This window comes from Schistocerca gregaria, chromosome X, assembly GCF_023897955.1.
Source record: "Schistocerca gregaria isolate iqSchGreg1 chromosome X, iqSchGreg1.2, whole genome shotgun sequence".
In the NCBI taxonomy this organism is placed as follows: Eukaryota; Metazoa; Arthropoda; class Insecta; order Orthoptera; family Acrididae; genus Schistocerca; species Schistocerca gregaria.
In genome coordinates this window covers 822,501,008-822,522,525 of record NC_064931.1, presented here as the reverse complement: position 1 = coordinate 822,522,525, position 21,518 = coordinate 822,501,008, and the positions used below count along the sequence as shown (strand labels likewise).

Genomic DNA, 21,518 nt, shown 5'->3' with positions numbered 1-21,518 from the left:
GATTTGCAAGCACAAGCAGTAAGCATGTGGCTGCCACAAGTTTCAGCAGCAACAAACTTCGACAGCAGCAGCTACTGGCGCTGCAACAATTTGAAGGTAAAGCATTTTGTCAGTGAATGTAACTAACTATTAACTGAAATGAGTGAGAGTGAGTTTAACAGGGACAAGAAGTAAACAATGAGAATCTAATGATAGTGTGTTTGAAGATAGAAAGGAGGAACTAAAATCTGTAAAGGAACATAAAGTAGCTGTTAAAAGTGAACATTAAGATGATAGTGGAGTAAAATTAGAGGAATCTAGTTTTTGTAGTGATGCTACTGCTAGCCAAATTATGGATGGACCGTGATGGGCTTGGCCCACTGTCCACTGTAGTCTGAATGAGGAAGCGGACAGGGTAGAGTTGGTGAATCTAGTTAATGTTAAAACAGGAATCGTGAAGAAAGCAAGGTACGCAAAGAGAAGCCTGGGACGAATGACATTAAGTCAATTTTAGGGTCATTAATGGACAGTCTAAGTGTAAAACCGGGCAAACAGAACAGTAACATCGATAATTTAAGGGCACAAATGGACAAATGTAGTAGTGACATAAAAAAAGAATTTAAAAATTGTAACAAAAAGATAAAATTTGTAAAAATTTGTTTTGAAAGTAGATTAGAGAAAGAAACACAGAAAACAGATTTAAAAATGAAGACTGTTACAAGGATGTGAAGATAAGAGATGCAGAATTGTGTAAGTTGTGAAAAGAGGATGGGAGTTGCAGCTGATTCCTGTCAGAAGTATCAGGTAGTATTCAAGAAATTTGGTTCTGACAATAGGGATGAGCTTGAGAATCAAATTGAACACACCAAAACAGATTTGGATAATAAAATACGGACAGTGAGAAGAGAACTAGCAAATAAGTGTCCAATTACTACTGAAAAGAAAATGGAAGCTTTCAACGAAAATGTAGATTCTAAATTTGTTGAAACTTATTAAGAAAGTAAGGTTAAAAAAAATTTTATTGTGTCTACACAGCAGCTTCTTTTATCAGGTGTATGAAGTTTAATGATTATGAATCATAGGGTAATGTACATTTTTTGATTTTATTAGAGAGTTTAATGATTTGTACAATGAAGGCTTTCACGACCAGATGTTTCAGCTGCTGAGAATTTTTTCGGGTTGTATGGCCGTGGTCCATAGAACTCTTCAATCCCTGACATTTCGTCCAACGTAGCCTTGGACAAAATGTCAGGGATTGAAGAGTTCCATTGACCACGGCCATACAACCCGAAAAAATTCTCAGCAGCTTTAATGATTTGGGTGAAAATTGGAGTTATAAAGAGTAATCTTAATTTATAAGTGGTTTCTTGAAAGCACAGTAGAAGTTGCAGACTCTTGTAATTCACTGGAAGAATTTAAAAACTTGTTTTTGGAGGAATGGTTTTTTGAACCATGTGTGAAAAGTAGAACGGGTCAGACCCATAGCAGCAGACAGTGTGAAAAATTTTGAATATGGGAACCAACCAAGGAGTGACTACTACATTATTAGAGTGAATAGAGTAGGTTCTGGGACAAATAATGGAGGTCCGAGGAATAACTCGGAGGCAAATCACCCAAATAGAAATAGAACTGATAGTAGGAATTTGAATTATAGGAGTATAGGAAATGGCAATTATAGACTCAAAGTCAGAAAACTGAAATTTGCTCCAGATGGGGCTAGCATTTGGCAAGACGTAGAAAAGAGCCATTTGTAAATTAATATCTACAGTAAAGCCCTGAATTAATGAACCCACTGTTAACAAATAATTCTGTCAGTCCCAGCAAAACTCCGTAAGGATAATGTTATTTCCCTTTGCTTTTACCAAACCCTGTTTTAAGAAAAAGTCCACTTTTAAGGAATAAACACGAAACATTTTGCAAGTTGAAATCCAACTTTTATGTAATTCCTAACATGTTTGAGTGAGTTCCTCATTTCTTTCCATTTCACAAAGGCCATATTTTTTGTCGTGTGATGCAGTAAATGCTAATTGATTCAGTAGTCAACACATACCTAGATCGTAGCCAGTAACGCTTACTTCCTTTGTAGCATTACAAGCACATGCATTGAAAGAATCAGAAATTGATTTCGATGTGACTTAGGAGGTCACGTGATCTGATATCACAGTCACCGAGTCTATAGGTACAAAGGCTAAAGGCGTAGTTATTTGTTTACTGAAGTGTCAAAGTTATCGATTTTACTTTTGTGATCAGCGAAAGTAGACAGCTTACAGTTCAGCAAAAGCTGACCATCATCTGTCATGTCAATTACACTTGTAAAATAAATCATACAACATGGTGAAGGAATACAATTTAGCACAGCTACATGTGTGGCACCTTCAAAACTAATGAAGTATTCTTAAACAGCGAAGCTAACGATTCCTGTGGATACAAAGATGAAGAACGCTCAAATGTTTGGATTCAGTCATGTGGAAAATATTCTTCTGAAGTAGTTGCAAGGAATAAGAAGCAGAAGAATTCCTATAAGTAGAAACATACTGCAAGAGAAGTCTCATGAAATCACTCTGAAGATTGTCACTGAAACATTCAGCACATCTAATGGTTGGTTTTTTAAATAATCATCATCATATGTTGTTTCAAAGTGTAAGTGGAGAAAGTGAGGCTCTGGTCACAGAAAAGGTGAACTACTGGAAGAACATTACATTGCCACAATTGATCCAGGGTTATGAGTCCTCATAAATTTTCACCTCTGGTGAAACTGGTGTCTTTTATAATTTACTTCTTGAAAAATCATATCCTGTCAAGGGAAGAAAATCCCACGGAGGTAAAAAAAAAAGGGAAGAAATCAAGACAATGCTATTGTGCTATTGATTCCCACATGTTTGCAAACCATAAAAATACTACATTGTACTTCTAAGTCCCCTGAGACATCATCTCTCTTCACAACTTTTCAGGTGTTTAGATGCCAAGAAGAGTGCAGCAGGAAGGAAAACTGTACTTATTATTGACCTATCCTCTGTACATCCCATGGAACTGCACAAGTCATCTGCAGCCTCTGAACCTTCGCAGAATACATTCTGTTAAAGCCAAATACAGTGTAGCAGTTGAGTAGAAGTCAATTTCATTCTTTGAGAGGAAGTAAGTAATGAGGCTCAGCAGAGTACAGGCTATGCATATGTTTGTTATTGCTCGGAATTTCTCAACACAGCAGAATGTGTTACACAGTTTCACAAGGGCTAGCTGTGGTAGATCAGTTGCTGTTGATTATGACATTGTTGAAGTAGAACAATGGAGTAGCAAAAGTGATATTTTTCAAAAATGCAATATTCCAGGATATTGTCGTGATGATAACAACTTGACTTCCACACCTGAGTCTGATGTATGTGAAATGCCAATAACAGAATGCAGGTAAGAGCTTGCAGTAACAGTGATGAAGGAGAAGATGAAAAGGAGTGTGGTGCATCACGCTTTGCTGCAATTGTCCAAGGAACTGATCATTTTCCCCTCGTGTAATGTAGATCACTCTGTTGTAACTTATACCAGCCAGCTACAGTGACAACTTCTTTTGCCAAAATATTCCGGAAGGACAAAACAAACAACACTTGTTTTTAAAAAAAATAAAGGATATGTTCTGTGAAAAGTGTAATAATGATATATTTACTGCATTTACATTTGTAGGATACTGGTGGTTTTGTAATCAAATAGCACTTACATCAACCGAAATGTTATGATGCTGGGTCACTCTTTCTATGTACTCTGGCAAAAACCGCCATTCAACGGCAAAGTATTTGGGTTCCCAGAGATTTGTTAAAAAGGGGTTTTAATGTACCAAGTTTCAACAATACTGATGTGTATAAAGAGAGGGTAATAAATAGGGCACCTAAATCATGTCTTGTACTAAGCAAAGATGTTTCCAGTAATGAGAATCCTAAAACATCAAAAGAAGTAGGACTAATGACAGAGCAAATTGATGAGATAGAAAAATTTTTGAACTGCTCAGTATAAAGAACATTATAACAAGGGTTTCCAGGATTCTATGAGAAAGTGCATGCCGTCAAAGAAAACTAAAACAGCTCAAGTATCCTGATATATGGTCACACAGAGAAGATAGGAAACAGCTGATCAGCAAAGAATTTGAAGATACTTACAGTAACACTAGTAGTAGTACAAACAGTGGCAGAGATAGAGAATGAATAAATAGTGGTGAAGAAGATGAGGAGGATGAAGCATTCAAATTTGCTACTGATTATGAAGTGAATATATTGAACAAAGGAAGAGTAAATTGTGTTGTAACTTTTTGGCAGATTAAAACTGCGTGCCAGACAGAGATTCAAACTCGGGGATTTTTCCTTATGCGGGTAAATGCTCTACCATCTGGGCTATCGAAGCAAGATTACCTGTCCTCACAGCTTCAATCTCTCCAGTAACTTATTTCTGCACATGAGAGCTTCTGTAATCTGACATGAAGTTTCATATCAGCGCACGCTCTGCTGCAGAGTGAAAATTTCATTTTAGTAAATTATGTTAATGAGAAAAGTTATAATGAGGAGAAATGAGGAAATGAAGGAGAAGTAAACAGGGAAGAGAATTATGTCCTAAGTTAGCTACCTGTAACTGAGAATAGGTTTGGCAATCAGGGTGACAGGAGGAGGATTTATGACATTTGCTACATGAAGAAGGAATGGATGTAAGTAACTGATAGATATGGCAGCCTGTGATTTTGGCTAAAATTCAAGGTATTTTAACTGGAGAGTGGGAATGAATTAAATGGAGTTTCACAAGTGACAGTTAAGAACAAAGCATGGAAGGGGGGCAGCAACGATGATGCATGTTTCAGGATTTAGAATTATAGGTGCTACTGCAAAGGTGTCCAAACGTATTAAGCTAGGAGTACTAGTAACTGCTGTATTGGCAGCAGCGCAGCAATTACATCATAAACAGCGCAGCAATTACATCATAAATTTTTGGTGGTACCTGACATGAGCATAAATGTTATTTTAGGTACAGTTATTGTGTAAATGGAATCTCAATATTACTTCTTCTGCAGGAAAATTTATTTTAGTGTAATGTAAATTTGTATGAAATTAATTTTGTAGAAAAAAATAGATTCAGAAGTACATGAGAAGCTAGACTTTCCACTGAGATATTTACTTACTATAAGTGAAGGGATAGAAGAGTATGAGATGAGTGATAAAAGCACAGTAGATGAAGATGTGTGTGGTCAGCACTGGTAATGTAAACGATGTTCCTGATGAGGAGGAAATCTATTAAGTATGAAGTCAAATGATGTTCATAATTAATTGTCTTATCAATCTTCAGTGCTAGATCCTGCCATTGGCAATGAAGAGTATTGTGCAGAGCTTCATTAGAGGTTGGAGAAAGGACTACTACTGAGCACATTCCTTTCTACAATAGTTTTGAGAGGTACATCAGTACAGAAACTGATTAACGATTGTTAATATTTTTTCCTTTCCCCTTTCTTATAACAAGGTCTGACAATGGCACATATCAATCTGTCTGAAAAATTTCGCCACATTGGCGACTGATTATATAGGTCATTGTGGATATCACTTATTACGCTAAAAGTATTCAAAATTCCATCAACACCATGTGAGTTTACCTTTTTAAGAATTTTTCTAATTCTATTAATTCCAGCTAAAGATATTAGTCACTGGTAGATGTTAATGTTTTGTCAAATGACATTATATATACTGCATCTTCAGCTGGACTATATGACCCTACTCCTGCCACTACCTTTAGAAAGTAATTATTAAACATAATAGCAAACTGTGAGTTACCTATCTCATTATTGTTATTCAGTTTAATTCTGATACTGATTCATACACTGATTGCTTGACCTCTCATTTAATATTTTGTACAATTTATATTGTATTACCAGCATTAATAATTACTATAAAATATATCTGTTTCTTAACCTTTTAGTTATTTTTGTACTCTGGGAGTAAGGCAATATCTTTACTTGTTCTGGGAACTATACAAATTACCTTTTTACATTCAAAATATATATTAATCAATCTTGTAGCCCAGGTTTTACTTTTTTATGTAACTGCTGGACAATGTTTTCAGAAAGCTATCTTCAAATTTTGACTCAAATTTATTATGAAATACAGTGAATTTCACAATAGGATTTCTTTCCACTCTACTTATTGAATTTTACTCTTAAAACTTGAATCCTGGTGTCATTACTAAGCCGCATTGATCTTTATACATACATGTCAGAGCTATATTGTACTACAATGTTTATTTTCACTAGTGTCCTGCATAGTCATACAGTGAGGAAAACAAATTTCTTTTAAGAGTGAGCACTATCTGATAGGAAGCTGGATAGCAACTATTAATTTCTAGTAATTAACAGAAAGTTTGCCTGTGAGGACCTGTAGATTCTTGCTATTGTCAGAAGTATTTGTCAGAAGTATTCGTCAGTAACAACTCGCAGATATATGCTACATATTGTGATCCACACACTGTTTCAATTATTTTATACATGTGGCTACTTTTTTTTTCCAGAATGACTTGACATCAAAATGATACTAACTATCCCTGTGGTCAAAATGGTGTTCTGTCACATTTCTTCAGAATTCTATGAATCTTCTAATATAAATTTCATCTACTTGGTTATTCAATCCCCTAATGTTACAATCCAACAAACTAACTTCACTTTTATGAAAAATCTTAACTTTTTTGAAGTCCTATTCTGTTCTCTTCTGATTTCTTTCAAGAGTAGCTGTCTGTCACCTGGCATAACCTAAAGAATGTGTCAATGTATACCTCTGACTCCAGCAAGAACAGCTAATTTAGCTCAATTGTGACTGTGTGCCCCTTATATTTCCTGCAATTAGCCCATATAGTTTATCAACTTCCCACCCCCACTCCACCTCCGCCAAATTCGACAAAGAAAGCTCACGCATTGGTGAAGGCAGTACCAGGTGGGTACAATTCCCATCCAACCACCATAATTTAAGCTTTTTGTGGTGCCTTTCAATCAATTACAGCTAATGCTGAGATATTTTAAAATGACACGATGAAATTACATCTACACCTACTTTCCATTCCGATTTTTCAAGAGTTCGCACTCTTACGACTATGCCACCAACAGAGCAGTAAACCTTAATCTTCATCCTACTTCTTTACTATACTCTAGTTGCATTAACAGGTCAAGCACAGATATAGGACTTTACTACAGTCACCAGCAACCCATTTATCTCTCTTTTCACAAAGCTGACAATTGTGTTAGCACATGGCCCTCATGACAGCACTGGAAAATCTCAACAAAACCCATATTTATGCATTTTTTTCCTAGATGTATTCCATACAAACCACCTATAGTGCTAAAATATAAGTTATTTTCATGTTATAGTTAAATCATGGATAAACATCAAACAGCAACAACTGGAATAAATTGACATCAATCTAATGAGGATACTAAAATAATAACTACGTATAATGTAAATAAATAATAAAGGTAAACATACACCTGACCATCAAATTTTGTGGGGCTATACAGAAATGTAGACCAATTGTTTAGATACCTTACAACAATAAAACGTTTCAGTTTGCTGTGCCCTCTGTCTACGTCAGATCAGTTGTATTACAACATAAAGAAAAATATTACAAATTAATTTATGATTGTCTCTCTAGCAGGTGTTCAAAATTCTGAGCTCTGTAATCCCGACACGCTGTTCAGCAACAAATGAGGAAATTTGCATATTACAGAGTATTTCAATACTCTCACAGCTTTTTCTGACATTGTAATGGTTTATATTTTGAAAACAACAATTAAAAGGATACAAGACTCTAAAAACTGCATAACAATAACATAAAGGGATCAGTGTTGCAGATATAAAAAAATTTCAGGAAAAATATTTGGGCAAACTCTTGATATATTATCAAAGTTCAGATTAAACTTGTGTAATACATCAATTTAATATTTAAATACAAATTCAGTTAATAAAACATAAATTGATTTTTTTTATCACTTGACATAGAGCACTGCAAGTGACTGACTATGTCATAATGATCTACAATTGACACAAAATCTGTAACTACTTACCCTACTATAACACTTCCTTGATAACCAATATGATCGCAGTAGGCCTTTTCAATGTGTTGAAACAGGAAAGGATGATTACATAATTTTCTAAGTTGCATAATGGTGTTCATAAGTGCTTTTGTGCCACCTTTACCTTGCTTTCCTTTTTCTGAGCCATCTGTCAACAACACTCCCTTGTTCTGCATGTGACTGAACAAGAAATAAAACAGTTTTAAAAAATGTAGTAAAAATGAATTTCTATAATTTCAAAATATACTTTCACAGCTCACTCATTGCATATATCCATTACACTACACTACAAAACACTTTGCGAACTTTACTTACGTGTACAAAACACGCTGAAGTCCAGACATGTCACACTTAACTATATATTCAACTTTATCTGGTAACTGAGATTCCACTTCTTTCTTAAGTCGTCTTAACAAAAATGGGCGTAGAACTTTGTGAAGACGACGTATAATTAGTATTGTCTCTTCCTCATTTAATTCAACCTGTCAAAGAAGTATTTCTTGCAATATATAAAACTCACAAAATGTATCTGTTATAGAGTAGTCTTGACAAATAACTTATTCATGAATCAAATTTTGAAAATTAACTAAATTGAAACATTTATTAGAGCGATGTATGTGCAATGAGTGCCAATAAGTGTCACATATCAACTACACAAAACCAACTCCTTAAAACATGACAGCTTCTTTCACTATTACACTTACAAATTTGACTAATTACACAAAATAAGGGAAAAAGCCACTGATCACCCACAGATGATCAATGCATGGAGCACAGTAACACACAACATAAAACAGCATTCAAATTATCTTTCGAGCAGTAGCTCTTTGTCTAGTAATAACACACTCATTCACACACAACACCCCCCCCCCCCCCAACAAAACACACACACACACACACACACACACACACACACACACACACACACACACACACACACACCTCATGACAAGTGTGTGTGTGTGTGTGTGTGTGTCGGGGGGGGGGGGGGGGGTGTTACTGGCCTACACGCATTGTCTGCTATATTTGAATGGCTGCCTTTCGCATATTTTATCTATTGTTCCATTTTACTAATTGGTAATCCCAGCAAGAAGTCAACAGAGAAAAATGAGGCTGTTTCTTCAAAATATGACAAACAAAAATGACGCATTTTACAATTCACCAAAATATAGAAATAATTCATCAGATTGCAAGGATACAGCACCGAATCATCTCAGTAGGGGAAAATTTGTGAAAAACATGTTCTTTATCTACACTAGATCAAACAGGAGCTGTTAAACCCTTACAGCGCACAATTCAAGAAATGTCTAATAACATTACAAAGAAAACTGTACACCCTTCATAAAATTGTATAGCAATTTCTTAGATTTGAATTAATGTGTCCAAACTATATTCAGGAGAGTGGGAATTTAAATGTCCTGTGGTGCCTCTCCTTCTCCCAGTCAGCTAGTTTGTCAGCCTACCCCTCGCAGTTAATAGCAGATGGGAATATTTGTAATCGAGAGAACTCTTTAGAAAATCTGAACTTTTTATTGCCTATTAGTTAATAACTTGCTCTTTTGTGTGACATAAAATTAAATATAGGATGTATAAAACCAACACTGACAAGAGATAAGCAAGAAATTACACATTTCTTCAAACCTTAGCTCCTAGCATTTTTTTCTCTCTAATCTTGCTACAGTTTTACACGGCGTGCTTTCCTTTCTGCGAAAGAATCTGTTACCTCATCAAAGTTCATCAAACGTTTCGCTACATGAAAAATCGAAATGTCATTATCTAATACTGAAAAAGCTGTTAATACAAATATACCGAAGACTGATGTGGTTTCTAGATCTGATTACGTCTATTTTGTCACTGTTTGCTAGATAAAACAAAATAGGCCTTTCTAATATGGCAGCAATTTTGTAACACACCAAATGAACGAGACTGTTTTGGCACAAATGGCCATTTTTTATAACACAACAGAATATAATCCACGAAGTACCCATAACAAATGCCTATTAGGCCTACTACAAGCAAAAACCTTTGTTAGGAAATAGTTTCACATTTCATTCATACGCACCAGCTTCTCACGCACGAGATTAAAAAGTAGTATTGTGAAATTTTTATATAAATTTGGAATCGTCTTATTCTTCCATAATTTGTGTAATTTCACTGTTTCTTCTCCTTCCTCATTCTAACAATCTTGTGATCACCAATTCTGTAGCTATTGCTGCCATTGTCAAAATTTGTTCGCCAATTAACTTCACTAACCCTGCCAGAATCATAGGTTTAGTTACCCACGATTATTTTTCGGTTAGGCGTTCAGTATTATGTATTCAAACAACAAGTTTTCCGTGTTACTTCCAGAATAGAACTTAGGCGGCTGCTGGCCGGGGACTGTGCTACTGGCCCTTACCAGCGTAGCGATCTGGCCAAAAATTTTCTGTCAAAATTTCTTTTTCTTGGATACACCGAGAAGATAATACGTAATCTTTCTCACCTGTCAGTTGTTTATTTCCATTCTGGTAGTCTGAATCTATGGATTGCGGTAGTAATTATAACAATGCTGATCATTTGCAAAACCAATCAACCACATAATCAGACAGTGATTAGCATTCATCCGTTCGTCTTTACTCCCTCAGTTCGTATAGCCCTGTCTGCGGACAGTTTATTTCTAGATGCGACGAGGATTCTCCTGACAGAATCACCACGTACACTATGCATGCATTGAATGGTCAACATATAATTCCATTCAGAAATCAGCTTAAAATGTGTTCAAAAATGTTCAGAAACCAACAGAGAAGTGTTTCAAAATCATATGAATAATTGATAGACAAACGTGCGCTGGATGCTACGCGCTTTGTGAAACAATTCAGATGCGGGCTGCTAGATTTGTTAACGGTTGGTTCGAACAACACGTGTTACAGACATACTTCAGGAACTCAAATGGGAATCCCTGGAGGGACGGCGACACTTTTTATGAGGAACAATGTAGAGAAATTTCAGAGAACTGGCACTTGAAGATGACTGCAGAGCACTACAACTGCTGCCAACATACATTTTGCGTAAGGACCATGAAGATACAACACAACTAATTAAGGCTCATACAGAGACACATACATAGTTGTTTCTTCCTTGTTCTACCTGCAAGTGGACAGGAAAGGAAATTACTACTGCTAGTGGTACAGGGTACCCTCTGCCACACACTGTATAGTGGCTAGCGAAGTATGTACATAGATGTAAATGTCACATCTGCAGTAGACAGCCGGGTTTGTCGAAATGTACCAGTAACCTTACCAGAGCATTTATTGACTGACACACACACACACACACACACACACACACACACACACACACACACACACGTTATTCACAGCTCACACATAAACATATCTCCTACACGATCTTCTCCTCTGAGTCTAGTACATATGCTGACAGACACCAACCAGGACACTCTGATCACCCAGGATCCCCCGACCTTGGAAAGCTCAACCACATCCTTCACCAGGGAGTTGGGTACATCTTGTCATGCCCTGAGATGTGGGATATCCAACCCAAAATCCCACCATCACCACTCACAGTTGTGTTCAACCACCCAGCAATGTACAGAATCCTTATCCTTCCCTATATTCCAGTCCTGTTCCAAATCCTGAACCTCATAGGCCCTTACCTTGTGGTTGACCATGGTGTATACACCCAATGGCTGCCATCTATCACAGTCCAGCCACAGGCATTATCTACTCTATAAAAGGCAGGCCACATGCGAAAGAAACCATCTTATGCACCAGCTATGCTGCAATTACTGTGCTGCAATGTATGTGGGCACTGCGAACCTGGCAAACTGCAAACTTGACCATCTAGTTGCTGAACATGATGTGCACCACAACACACAAGACTTCAACAGCTGTTTCACTATGCAAGGCACTTAGATACTCCCTTCCTGCACTAGTTTCTCTGAACTATGCAGGTGGTAACTGTCTCTCCAGTATATTCTGTGTTCTCGCAATCCCCTTTGTGTAACCCCCTACTGTGTAAGATTACCTCTTCTTTATCTCTTCAGTCTACATCACTCCTTCCCTGTCCATGTCATATACTGCCTTCTGACCACCTTCCCCTCTGTTCTCCCCCCCCCCCCCCACCCCCCCCCACTCTCTCTCTCTCTCTCTCTCTCTCTCTCTCTCTCTCTCTCTCTCTCCCCCCCCTCTCCCTCTTCCTCCCTCACCCGTTTACCTCTTTCCTCCCTGTTTCCATCCTCAACTCTACCTTCAACTGCTTTTCTCCTCTCCCTTCCCACCTGTCCCTCTCTCTACCTCTTATATGCTCTACCCTCTTAACTCCTTTCATCTTGTTGTGCAGCTGCTGAGTCATCTATCAAAAGACCTGCCTTGCACTATCCTCCACACTTTGCTCATCCTTCCCTACTTTCTCCCCACCGTCAGATACCCATGCAACTGCTATCAGTAATCAATAGATCACCACAGGTGTGTACATCAGGGTATCTGTGTCGTTGTCTGAGAATTCTGTAACTATACTAGAGGAAGAACAAGAGCTCAAAAACTAGTGTAAATTTTGTTTTCTGTTACTTGTTTACATGCACCACAGATCTGTCAGCTACAGGTGAGTGGGTGCCTTTCCTTTATAGTATGTATTATTTTATCCAGAATTTCCATTGTTGTTAAGTTTGTAATGTTTGTATATTTTGGTGGTGGTGGTGGTGGTGGTGGTGGTGGTGGTGATTAGTGTTTAACGTCCCGTCGACAATGAGGTCATTAGAGACGGAGCGCAAGCTCGGGTTAGGGAAGGATTGGGAAGGAAATCGGCCGTGCCCTTTCAAAGGAACCATCCCGGCATTTGCCTGAAACGATTTAGGGAAATCACGGAAAATCTAAATCAGGATGGCTGGAGACGGGATTGAACCGTCGTCCTCCCGAATGCGAGTCCAGTGTGCTAACCACTGCACCACCTCGCTCGGCGTGTATATTTTGGAATATTCGATGTTTGTATGCACAGTTGCACCTTCTGCCCAGGTCAGTTTTGTTCTAGCTGTATTGATAGCTTCAGTAATAAGCATGCTTTCTGTGCTAAGAGTTATAATTCACTAATGATCCCGCCTTCAGACTTGGACTTTATTGCGGGTTTGAATTGACACTGTTTGGTGGAAATGCCAGGTCACAGAAAAGCTGTCATCCACATGGACAGGAACCAGAATACATGCAGTACTTCATTCCTAAGAGCTGTACATTTAGGATACAGATGAATTCCAAAACAGTAGTAAGTCAGCTGCACATCACACATTTGCCAGTGTTTTCTGAAGACTCTGGTCAAACCCGGAGGAAATGGCTCAAATGAGTCAACCAAGTCACCAAATGCTACAGGTAGAATGGTGTGTTTGGCAGTGTGTACTTTTATTTGGATGGGGTAGCCCAGCAGTCATTCAAGAACAATAAAGTCAGTTGGTGGGACAAATTCCGGGCTGTACTAAAGAAAATTGATGGTGACAATCAGTAGCAAGTCTGCATAATGGATGAACAACTGAAGAATATGGCTCAAAATTATGGGGAAACAAGACAATCAAACATAATGTTTTGGCCTGGTGACAAATCGCGAATCCAAATATGACAGAAGCCAACAAAAGCTCAAAACTGTTGAATGAAGATGCAGAAGGCATGTACCCAGCTCTTCTGGTAAGGATGTGACAACAACCACCAAGGAATTCATCAAGTGGTGGCAGATATAGATGAAAAAAGAAAGAAAGAAAGAAAGAAAGAAAGAAAGAAAGAAAAGACGCAAGAAGAATGACTGACTCCCAGACAGATGCAGTTCTACCTCTACAGCTACATGATTACTCTGCAATTCACATTTAAATGCTTGGCAGAGGGTTCATCGAACCACAATCGTAGTATCTCCCTACCATTCCACTCCCGAACAGAGCGCGGGAAAAACGAACATCTAAACCTTTCTGTTCGAGCTCTGATTTCTCTCATTTTATTTTGATGATCATTCCTACCTATGTAGGTTGGGCTTAACAAAATATCTGGTCCAAATTCAGGATGGTGTTGAAAAGGTGACAGCTTATGCTTCCAGAGAACTCACCTAGTCTGAGATTAAATACTTTTACGACTGAGTAGGAGTGCTTTGCAGTTATTTGGGCCATCAACATGCTCCAGTGATATTCATCTGGCAAGCCATTCATTCACTGTTGTGACCGACTCCCACCTTTATTCTGGCTGACGATCCTGAAGAATCCATTGGGTCAGCTGGTGAGACGGGCACCAAGTTTACAGAAGTGAAGCAACACAGTAGTATACAAAAGCAGACAAACACAAGGATGCCAACTACCTTTCAAGAAACTGAGCAGAGTGGATGAAATCTCTGCCATCACTGCATTGAATGATACAGCTGCTGAACAGAGAAAAGATCCAGCACTGCTGAAAACCAGAGACGAACTATGAACAAAAGGGGTGGAAATTGTTGCTTGTTGTTATCTCCGCTTATCTTACACCCAGCCATCTTGAAATATCCAAGATGTCGAACATCCTGGCTACCTGGCATTCATGTAGACTCTACACAGGAATCACTAGTAAGCCTATACCGATCCATGAGCCATTGTATAGAATGCCAATAATGGGAGAACAGGCCACAACCTCCAAAGCACCCAGTATCAATCCCACCAACAGCAGTGCCATTCCATTGAATTGGAAGAAATTTGAGAGATGAAAAGAATATATTGAGAAGTTGTATGCCAAACACCTCTTTCAGTGGAAGTAATAGGAAGAGAAGAGCAAGTAGATGAAGATGACAATGGAAATGACATTCTGAAAGAAGAATTTGACAAAGCTCTACAAGAACTACATGACAACAAAGCAAAGGGTAATGATGACATCCCTGGAGAACTAATAAAGAAAGTGGGTGGCAGCATGAAAAAGATGCTGCTTAAACTTATTAGGTCCATCTATAACACAGGAGATACCTACACTCTACCAGAAATGCATCATTGTTCCTATACCAAAGAAGGCAGTAGCTACAAAATGTGAATATTATCTAACTTTAAGCCTAATATCACATGCATCAAAAATTCTCATAAAAATAATACTGAAGAGAATTGAAGAGAAGGTGGAGGATATGCTGAGAAGATCAGTTTGGTTACAGAAGGGGATTGGGAACAAGAGCAGTGATTCTGGCACTGAGACTCCTAGTCGAAAAGCAATTATGGAAAAATAAAACAACTTATATTGCCTTTGTAGACCTGTAAAAGGCATTTGATAACAATTTCTGGCAAGAGATGTTCAGAGTGCATAGGAAAAGTGGAATGAAGTACAAAGACATCTGCATGATACTCAGTTTCTGTAAGAATGAGGTGGCAGTGATTAGTAACTATCACCAGTAACAAAAAGCAAATATTAGAAAATGGGTGAGACAAGAATGTGCTCTCTCCCCTCTTATATTCAATGCTTACATCCAGGAAACTATAGACCAAGTTCGAGAAACTACTGAGGTGGGGATCAAAATTAATTGGCAGAAAAGACACATGCTGCATTTTGCAGATGATATTGCTATAGTCGCGTAGACAAAAGATCATCTAGAGGGAATCCTCAGGACAATGAAAAGGATTCTATGCTATCAGTGTGGAATGAGAATAAACAAGAAAAAGACTAAAGAGATGGTATGCAGTACAGAAGCAGAATGTGAACATCTAAGAATGAAAATTGCAAGAGCGGACCTGGAAGTGATACGGAGATTTACCTACCTGGGAAGCAAATCACAAGGGATGGTAGAAGAAGGAAAGAAATTGTGAGCAGACTATATCAGGCCACAATTGCATTTAATCTGAGGAGGAGCTTACTCGCCAGCAAGAACATCAGCATGAAAATAAGGAAATGTATCATGAAAGTTTTCATTTGGAGTGTGGCCCTATGTAGATGTGAAACTTTGACAGTGGGAAGAGAAGAGAGAAGACGGCTAGAGGCCCTGGAGATGTGGTGCTATAGAAGGAGGATGAAGTTCAGCTGGAGAGAGAAAGTAACAAATGAAGAGGTGCCTAGAAGAGTACAGGAAACCAGATCTCTGTGGAGGCACAGCCAAACAAGAAGAGAGAAACTTGTAGGGCACATCCTAAGACACAACATCATTGGAACAATAGCAGAAGGAGCTATTGAGGGAAGGAATTGGTGGGGGCAACCAAAGATATCATACATGCAATAGGTCATGAATGATGTTGGATGTAACACATATGTGGAAACGAATAGGAAGGGGCAGACTATGCTGCAAACCAACCTTAGGGTTGAACACTAAAAGAATAATAATAATAATAATAATAATAATAATAATAATAATAATAATAATAATAATAATAATAATAAGAAGAAGAAGAAGAAGAAGAAGAAATCATACATAAATATACAGGGGTCACCTTTAATAAAACCGGCAAACTACAGGCATGGATTCCTGACCAAAACTGGAGGAAAAAAAGGTTCTACAAACATGTGACCACAAATGCATCATTTCCACGGTAGATGGCACTGATGAATGAATGTTCCTCTGACTACATGCTGTGCCCCCCTTGTGTGTTGCAGGCTGCGGGATTGACACAGTGTACTGTAAGCAGCAGAGTGGTCCAGTATTCATGTCGGGAACAAGCCGAGATGGTGTTTGTGTAAAGCCAAGCAGATAGAAACGGTTGCGCTGACTGTACCAAAACCAATACCCTCACACCAAAACAAATACCCTCACAGACATCAACCACATCACACAACATTTCAAGCCCTTTTTGGGTGTTTGTGTGATCATGGGTCATTTCAGACAGATGAATGTGCATGGAGGCAGTGGATTGCGCATACACCACATTCTGGAGGACCGGGTTCTACATAACGTTGAGAGAAACCTTAGCACGAACTCCAGGCAAGTTGTCCACCATCATGGTGTAAACTAAAGTACGATTATCATGCACACAGTCCATTTCTGGACACATGTTTATAGGACCTTTCTCCTGCATTTCCAGTTAGGAATCCATCCCTGCAGTTTGTCGGTTTTATTAGTGAACAACTGTATCCACTATATGAAGGGGAAAGGTCATCAGTAAAAATCTCTACCAGTTTACTTCAAATTTTTACACTCTACTTCACAGCATTCAAATTAATATTCAGGACAAACAAAGATCACATTTTTTTAAACGACCGTATACAAGTTTTCTGTTAAAACACACCTCAAGAAAGAAAATTGGTAAGCTGTAAAAATGTGCAGTTTTGTTTTCTTTAACTACAATAGTGGGGCATTTAAGCCATCAGATAAATTGTTTCTCCCATACATATTCTCTCTCGTTACAAATACTTTTAACCAAAAACTGCACACACTACTATGTCCAGTTTTGTTTTCTCTCTCAAAGTCAGTGGTTTTCACAGAGAACAGGAATGTTGTATTTATGACTTATCGGCTTATGATTCAACTACTACTATGGAATCTGAATCGTCAGACTTTGTAATTATATCAATTTGCAAATTAAAACTATGTGAAATTCTGTCAATGAAGCTACTATCCATACAGATCTAGCAGCTGAAGTCTCCCATAACCCATACACCAATTATCTGAACCAATTTATCTATTCATTTTAAGCTACTTCAGTTACCAATCAAGAATTCATTGGAAGTAACAATAAACAAGGAAATTGATACAGCTAGAGGGCAGGAGGAAATAGACAGAGAAAGGTTGGAAGATTATGTGGAGAGAGATACAGGGGAGGAGGAAATGGTCAAAGAGTGGGGAGAGGAGGTGGTGGTCAAAGAGCGGGGAGAGGAGGTGGTGGTCAAAGAGCGGGGAGAGGAGGTGGTGGTCAAAGAGCGGGGAGAGGAGGTGGTGTACAAAGAGCGGGGAGAGGAGGTGGTGGACAAAGAGCGGGGAGAGGAGGTGGTGGACAAAGAGTGGGAGGAGATGCAGTGGTGGACAAAGAAGGAGGAGGGAGGATAAGGAGATGGACAAAGAAAGAGGGGGGAGCATGAGGAGATGGACAAAGAAAGAGGGGGGAGCATGAGGAGATGGACAAAGAAAGAGGGGGGAGCATAAGGAGATGGACAAAGAAAGAGGGGGGAGCATAAGGAGATGGACAAAGAAAGAGGGGGGAGCATAAGGAGATGGACAAAGAAAGAGGGGGGAGCATGAGGAGATGGACAAAGAAAGGGGGGGAGCATGAGGAGATGGACAAAGAAAGGGGGGGAGCATGAGGAGATGGACAAAGAAAGGGGGGGGAGCATGAGGAGATGGACAAAGAAAGGGGGGAGCATGAGGAGATGGACAAAGAAAGGGGGGAGCATGAGGAGATGGACAAAGAAAGGGGGGAGCAAGAGGAGATGGACAAAGAAAGGGGGGAGCATGAGGAGAAAGAGGGGGGAGCATGAGGAGATGGACAAAGAAAGGGGGGAGCATGAGGAGAAAGAGGGGGGAGCATGAGGAGATGGACAAAGAAAGAGGGGGGAGCATGAGGAGATGGACAAAGAAAGAGGGGGGAGCATGAGGAGATGGACAAAGAAAGAGGGGGGAGCATGAGGAGATGGACAAAGAAAGAGGGGGGAGCATGAGGAGATGGACAAAGAAAGGGGGGAGCATGAGGAGATGGACAAAGAAAGGGGGGAGCATGAGGAGATGGACAAAGAAAGGGGGGGGAGCATGAGGAGATGGACAAAGAAAGGGGGGGAGCATGAGGAGATGGACAAAGAAAGGGGGGGAGCATGAGGAGATGGACAAAGAAAGGGGGGGAGCATGAGGAGATGGACAAAGAAAGGGGGGAGCATGAGGAGATGGACAAAGAAAGGGGGGGGAGCATGAGGAGATGGACAAAGAAAGGGGGGAGCATGAGGAGATGGACAAAGAAAGGGGGGGAGCAAGAGGAGATGGACAAAGAAAGGGGGGGAGCAAGAGGAGATGGACAAAGAAAGGGGGGAGCATGAGGAGAAAGAGGGGGGAGCATGAGGAGATGGACAAAGAAAGGAGGAGCATGAGGAGAAAGAGGGGGGAGCATGAGGAGATGGACAAAGAAAGAGGCGGGGAGCATGAGGAGATGGACAAAGAAAGAGGGGGAGCATGAGGAGATGGACAAAGAAAGAGGGGGGAGCATGAGGAGATGGACAAAGAAAGAGGGGGGAGCATGAGGAGATGGACAAAGAAAGAGGGGGAGCATGAGGAGATGGACAAAGAAGAGGGGGGAGCATGAGGAGATGGACAAAGAAAGAGGGGGGAGCATGAGGAGATGGACAAAGAAAGAGGGGGAGCATGAGGAGATGGACAAAGAAAGAGGGGGGAGCATGAGGAGATGGACAAAGAAAGAGGGGGGGAGCATGAGGAGATGGACAAAGAAAGAGGGGGAGCATGAGGAGATGGACAAAGAAAGAGGGGGGAGCATGAGGAGATGGACAAAGAAAGAGGGGGGAGCATGAGGAGATGGACAAAGAACGAGGGGGGAGCATGAGGAGATGGGACAAAGAAAGAGGGGGGAGCATGAGGAGATGGACAAAGAAAGAGGGGGGAGCATGAGGAGATGGACAAGGAAAGAGGGGGAGCATGAGGAGATGGACAAGGAAAGAGGGGGGAGCATGAGGAGATGGACAAGGAAAGAGGGGGGAGCATGAGGAGATGGACAAGGAAAGAGGGGGAGCATGAGGAGATGGACAAGGAAAGAGGGGGGAGCATGAGGAGATGGACAAGGAAAGAGGGGGGAGCATGAGGAGATGGACAAGGAAAGAGGGGGAGCATGAGGAGATGGACAAGGAAAGAGGGGGGAGCATGAGGAGATGGACAAGGAAAGAGGGGGGGAGCATGAGGAGATGGACAAGGAAAGAGGGGGGAGCATAAGGAGATGGACAAGGAAAGAGGGGGAGCATAAGGAGATGGACAAAGAAAGAGGGGGGAGCAATAGGAGATGGACAAGGAAAGAGGAGGGAGGGTAAGGTGATAGACCGAGTGAGGGAGCAGTAGCAGATTAGGACACATATCCAATTCCCACACATCATCTGCACTTGCAAAACATTCCAGGTTCGCTAGTGTGATATAAAAATGTCAACTTTCAAAATTTGTAAGGTGAATCACATCTTGAAAACTACTTACCTTTTCACCAGTTAGAGCAAATGGTGCATTGAACCACTGCTCAAATGTGCTCACAGACTTGAAAATAGATGGCAGCAAGAAATTAAGCAATGCCCACAATTCTGGCAGCTTATTCTGCAAAGGTGTTCCTGTCAATAGGAGTCTGTGTGGTGCATTATAATGCGCATTCAAAATCTGAGTCAATTTGCAATGATGATTCTTCATGCGATGACCCTCATCAATAATCATAAACCTCCACCGAAACTAAAAACAAAAATCACAAATAATAAAATCAATTATATAACACTTCCAGCGGACAAAGAAGACTTCTTGTTATAACTTTTAGTACTTTCTAATTTTACAGAACAATAGCAAAAGAAAATGAACAGTACACTATGCTATCTCACTCACCTTCCTCAATTTCTGATGTGTAAATCATGTGCGAGCTCTTATAAATAAGGTTAAAATCAGGAGGAACAAAAACCCCTGTACCCCACCCCTCCCCACCCGAAAACAACCATGGGGACACACGCACCACCCCTCCTCTCACACACACACACACACACACACCACACACACACACACACACACACACACCACTACTCAATTGGTGTTTGCCTTTATTCATTCTACTGTTTACTGTACTAATAGATAGAATGAAGCACAGATATAAAACACCGTACACTAAATGCATATAGGGGTTACTGATTTGCCTGATGGTTCTTAGGTAAAATACTTGTTGACATTACATATTAATAATGTTGCAGAAAATGCCAATTGTAACCTCAGACTTTTAACAGATAACATTGTTATTTATAATTAAGTTCTGTCTAAAAAAGTTGCACAAATATTCATTCAGATCTTAAGAGTTGTACAAATACAGACAAGTTGCTAAACATGTTCATAAATTTAGAATTTTGCACTTCACGAAACTAAAAAGAAATTAGTATCCTATGACTACAATATCAATGAACCACAGTTTGAATTGGTTGATTGCTTTTAACATCTCACTGAGGGAACACCTGTGAAGTTGAAACAAAAGCCATATTCCAACAATGAAATCTATTGTAATTTTATAACAGGGTCTATGTTAATGTGATGATTTCTGAAACTGTACAAAACAATCATATTTGCATCAGCCTCCACCCCCCCCCCCCCCTCTCTCTCTCTCTCTCTCTCTCTCTCTCTCTCTCTCTCTCTCTCTCTCTCTCTCTCTCTCCCCCCCCCCCCCCCCAATCTGAGTTTCAGTTCCATTAACCCAAACAGATAAGCATATCAAGAATATAAAAGATTAGACAGGCAACTTCAATCAGCAGAAGATGTTAATGGCAATATGTTATTTCTCCAAAAAATTTCAAGACTCAATTAATAAAAAAAACTAGAAAAATGTTATGATGCTCATTTTAATGCT

At 39.6% G+C, this 21,518-nt stretch overlaps 1 protein-coding gene and 1 non-coding gene across 4 annotated transcripts in view; both read right to left on the bottom strand.

Moving 5' to 3' along the window:
- Positions 1 to 21,518, bottom strand: part of LOC126298391 (ATP-dependent helicase brm-like) — a 249,423-nt gene that overhangs the window by 80,357 nt on the left and 147,548 nt on the right. For all 3 annotated transcript variants that reach the window (XM_049989699.1, XM_049989698.1, XM_049989700.1), the window contains exons 16-18: positions 20,129 to 20,371; positions 8,372 to 8,538; positions 8,048 to 8,236 (exon numbers count right to left, since the gene is read on the bottom strand). In XM_049989699.1, the coding sequence (XP_049845656.1) occupies positions 8,048 to 8,236; positions 8,372 to 8,538; positions 20,129 to 20,371 (599 nt within the window). The remainder of the gene's footprint in view (positions 1 to 8,047; positions 8,237 to 8,371; positions 8,539 to 20,128; positions 20,372 to 21,518) is intronic.
- Trnaa-cgc (transfer RNA alanine (anticodon CGC)) lies at positions 12,935 to 13,007 on the bottom strand. The gene has a single exon. It is a non-coding gene; the product is annotated as a tRNA-Ala (tRNA).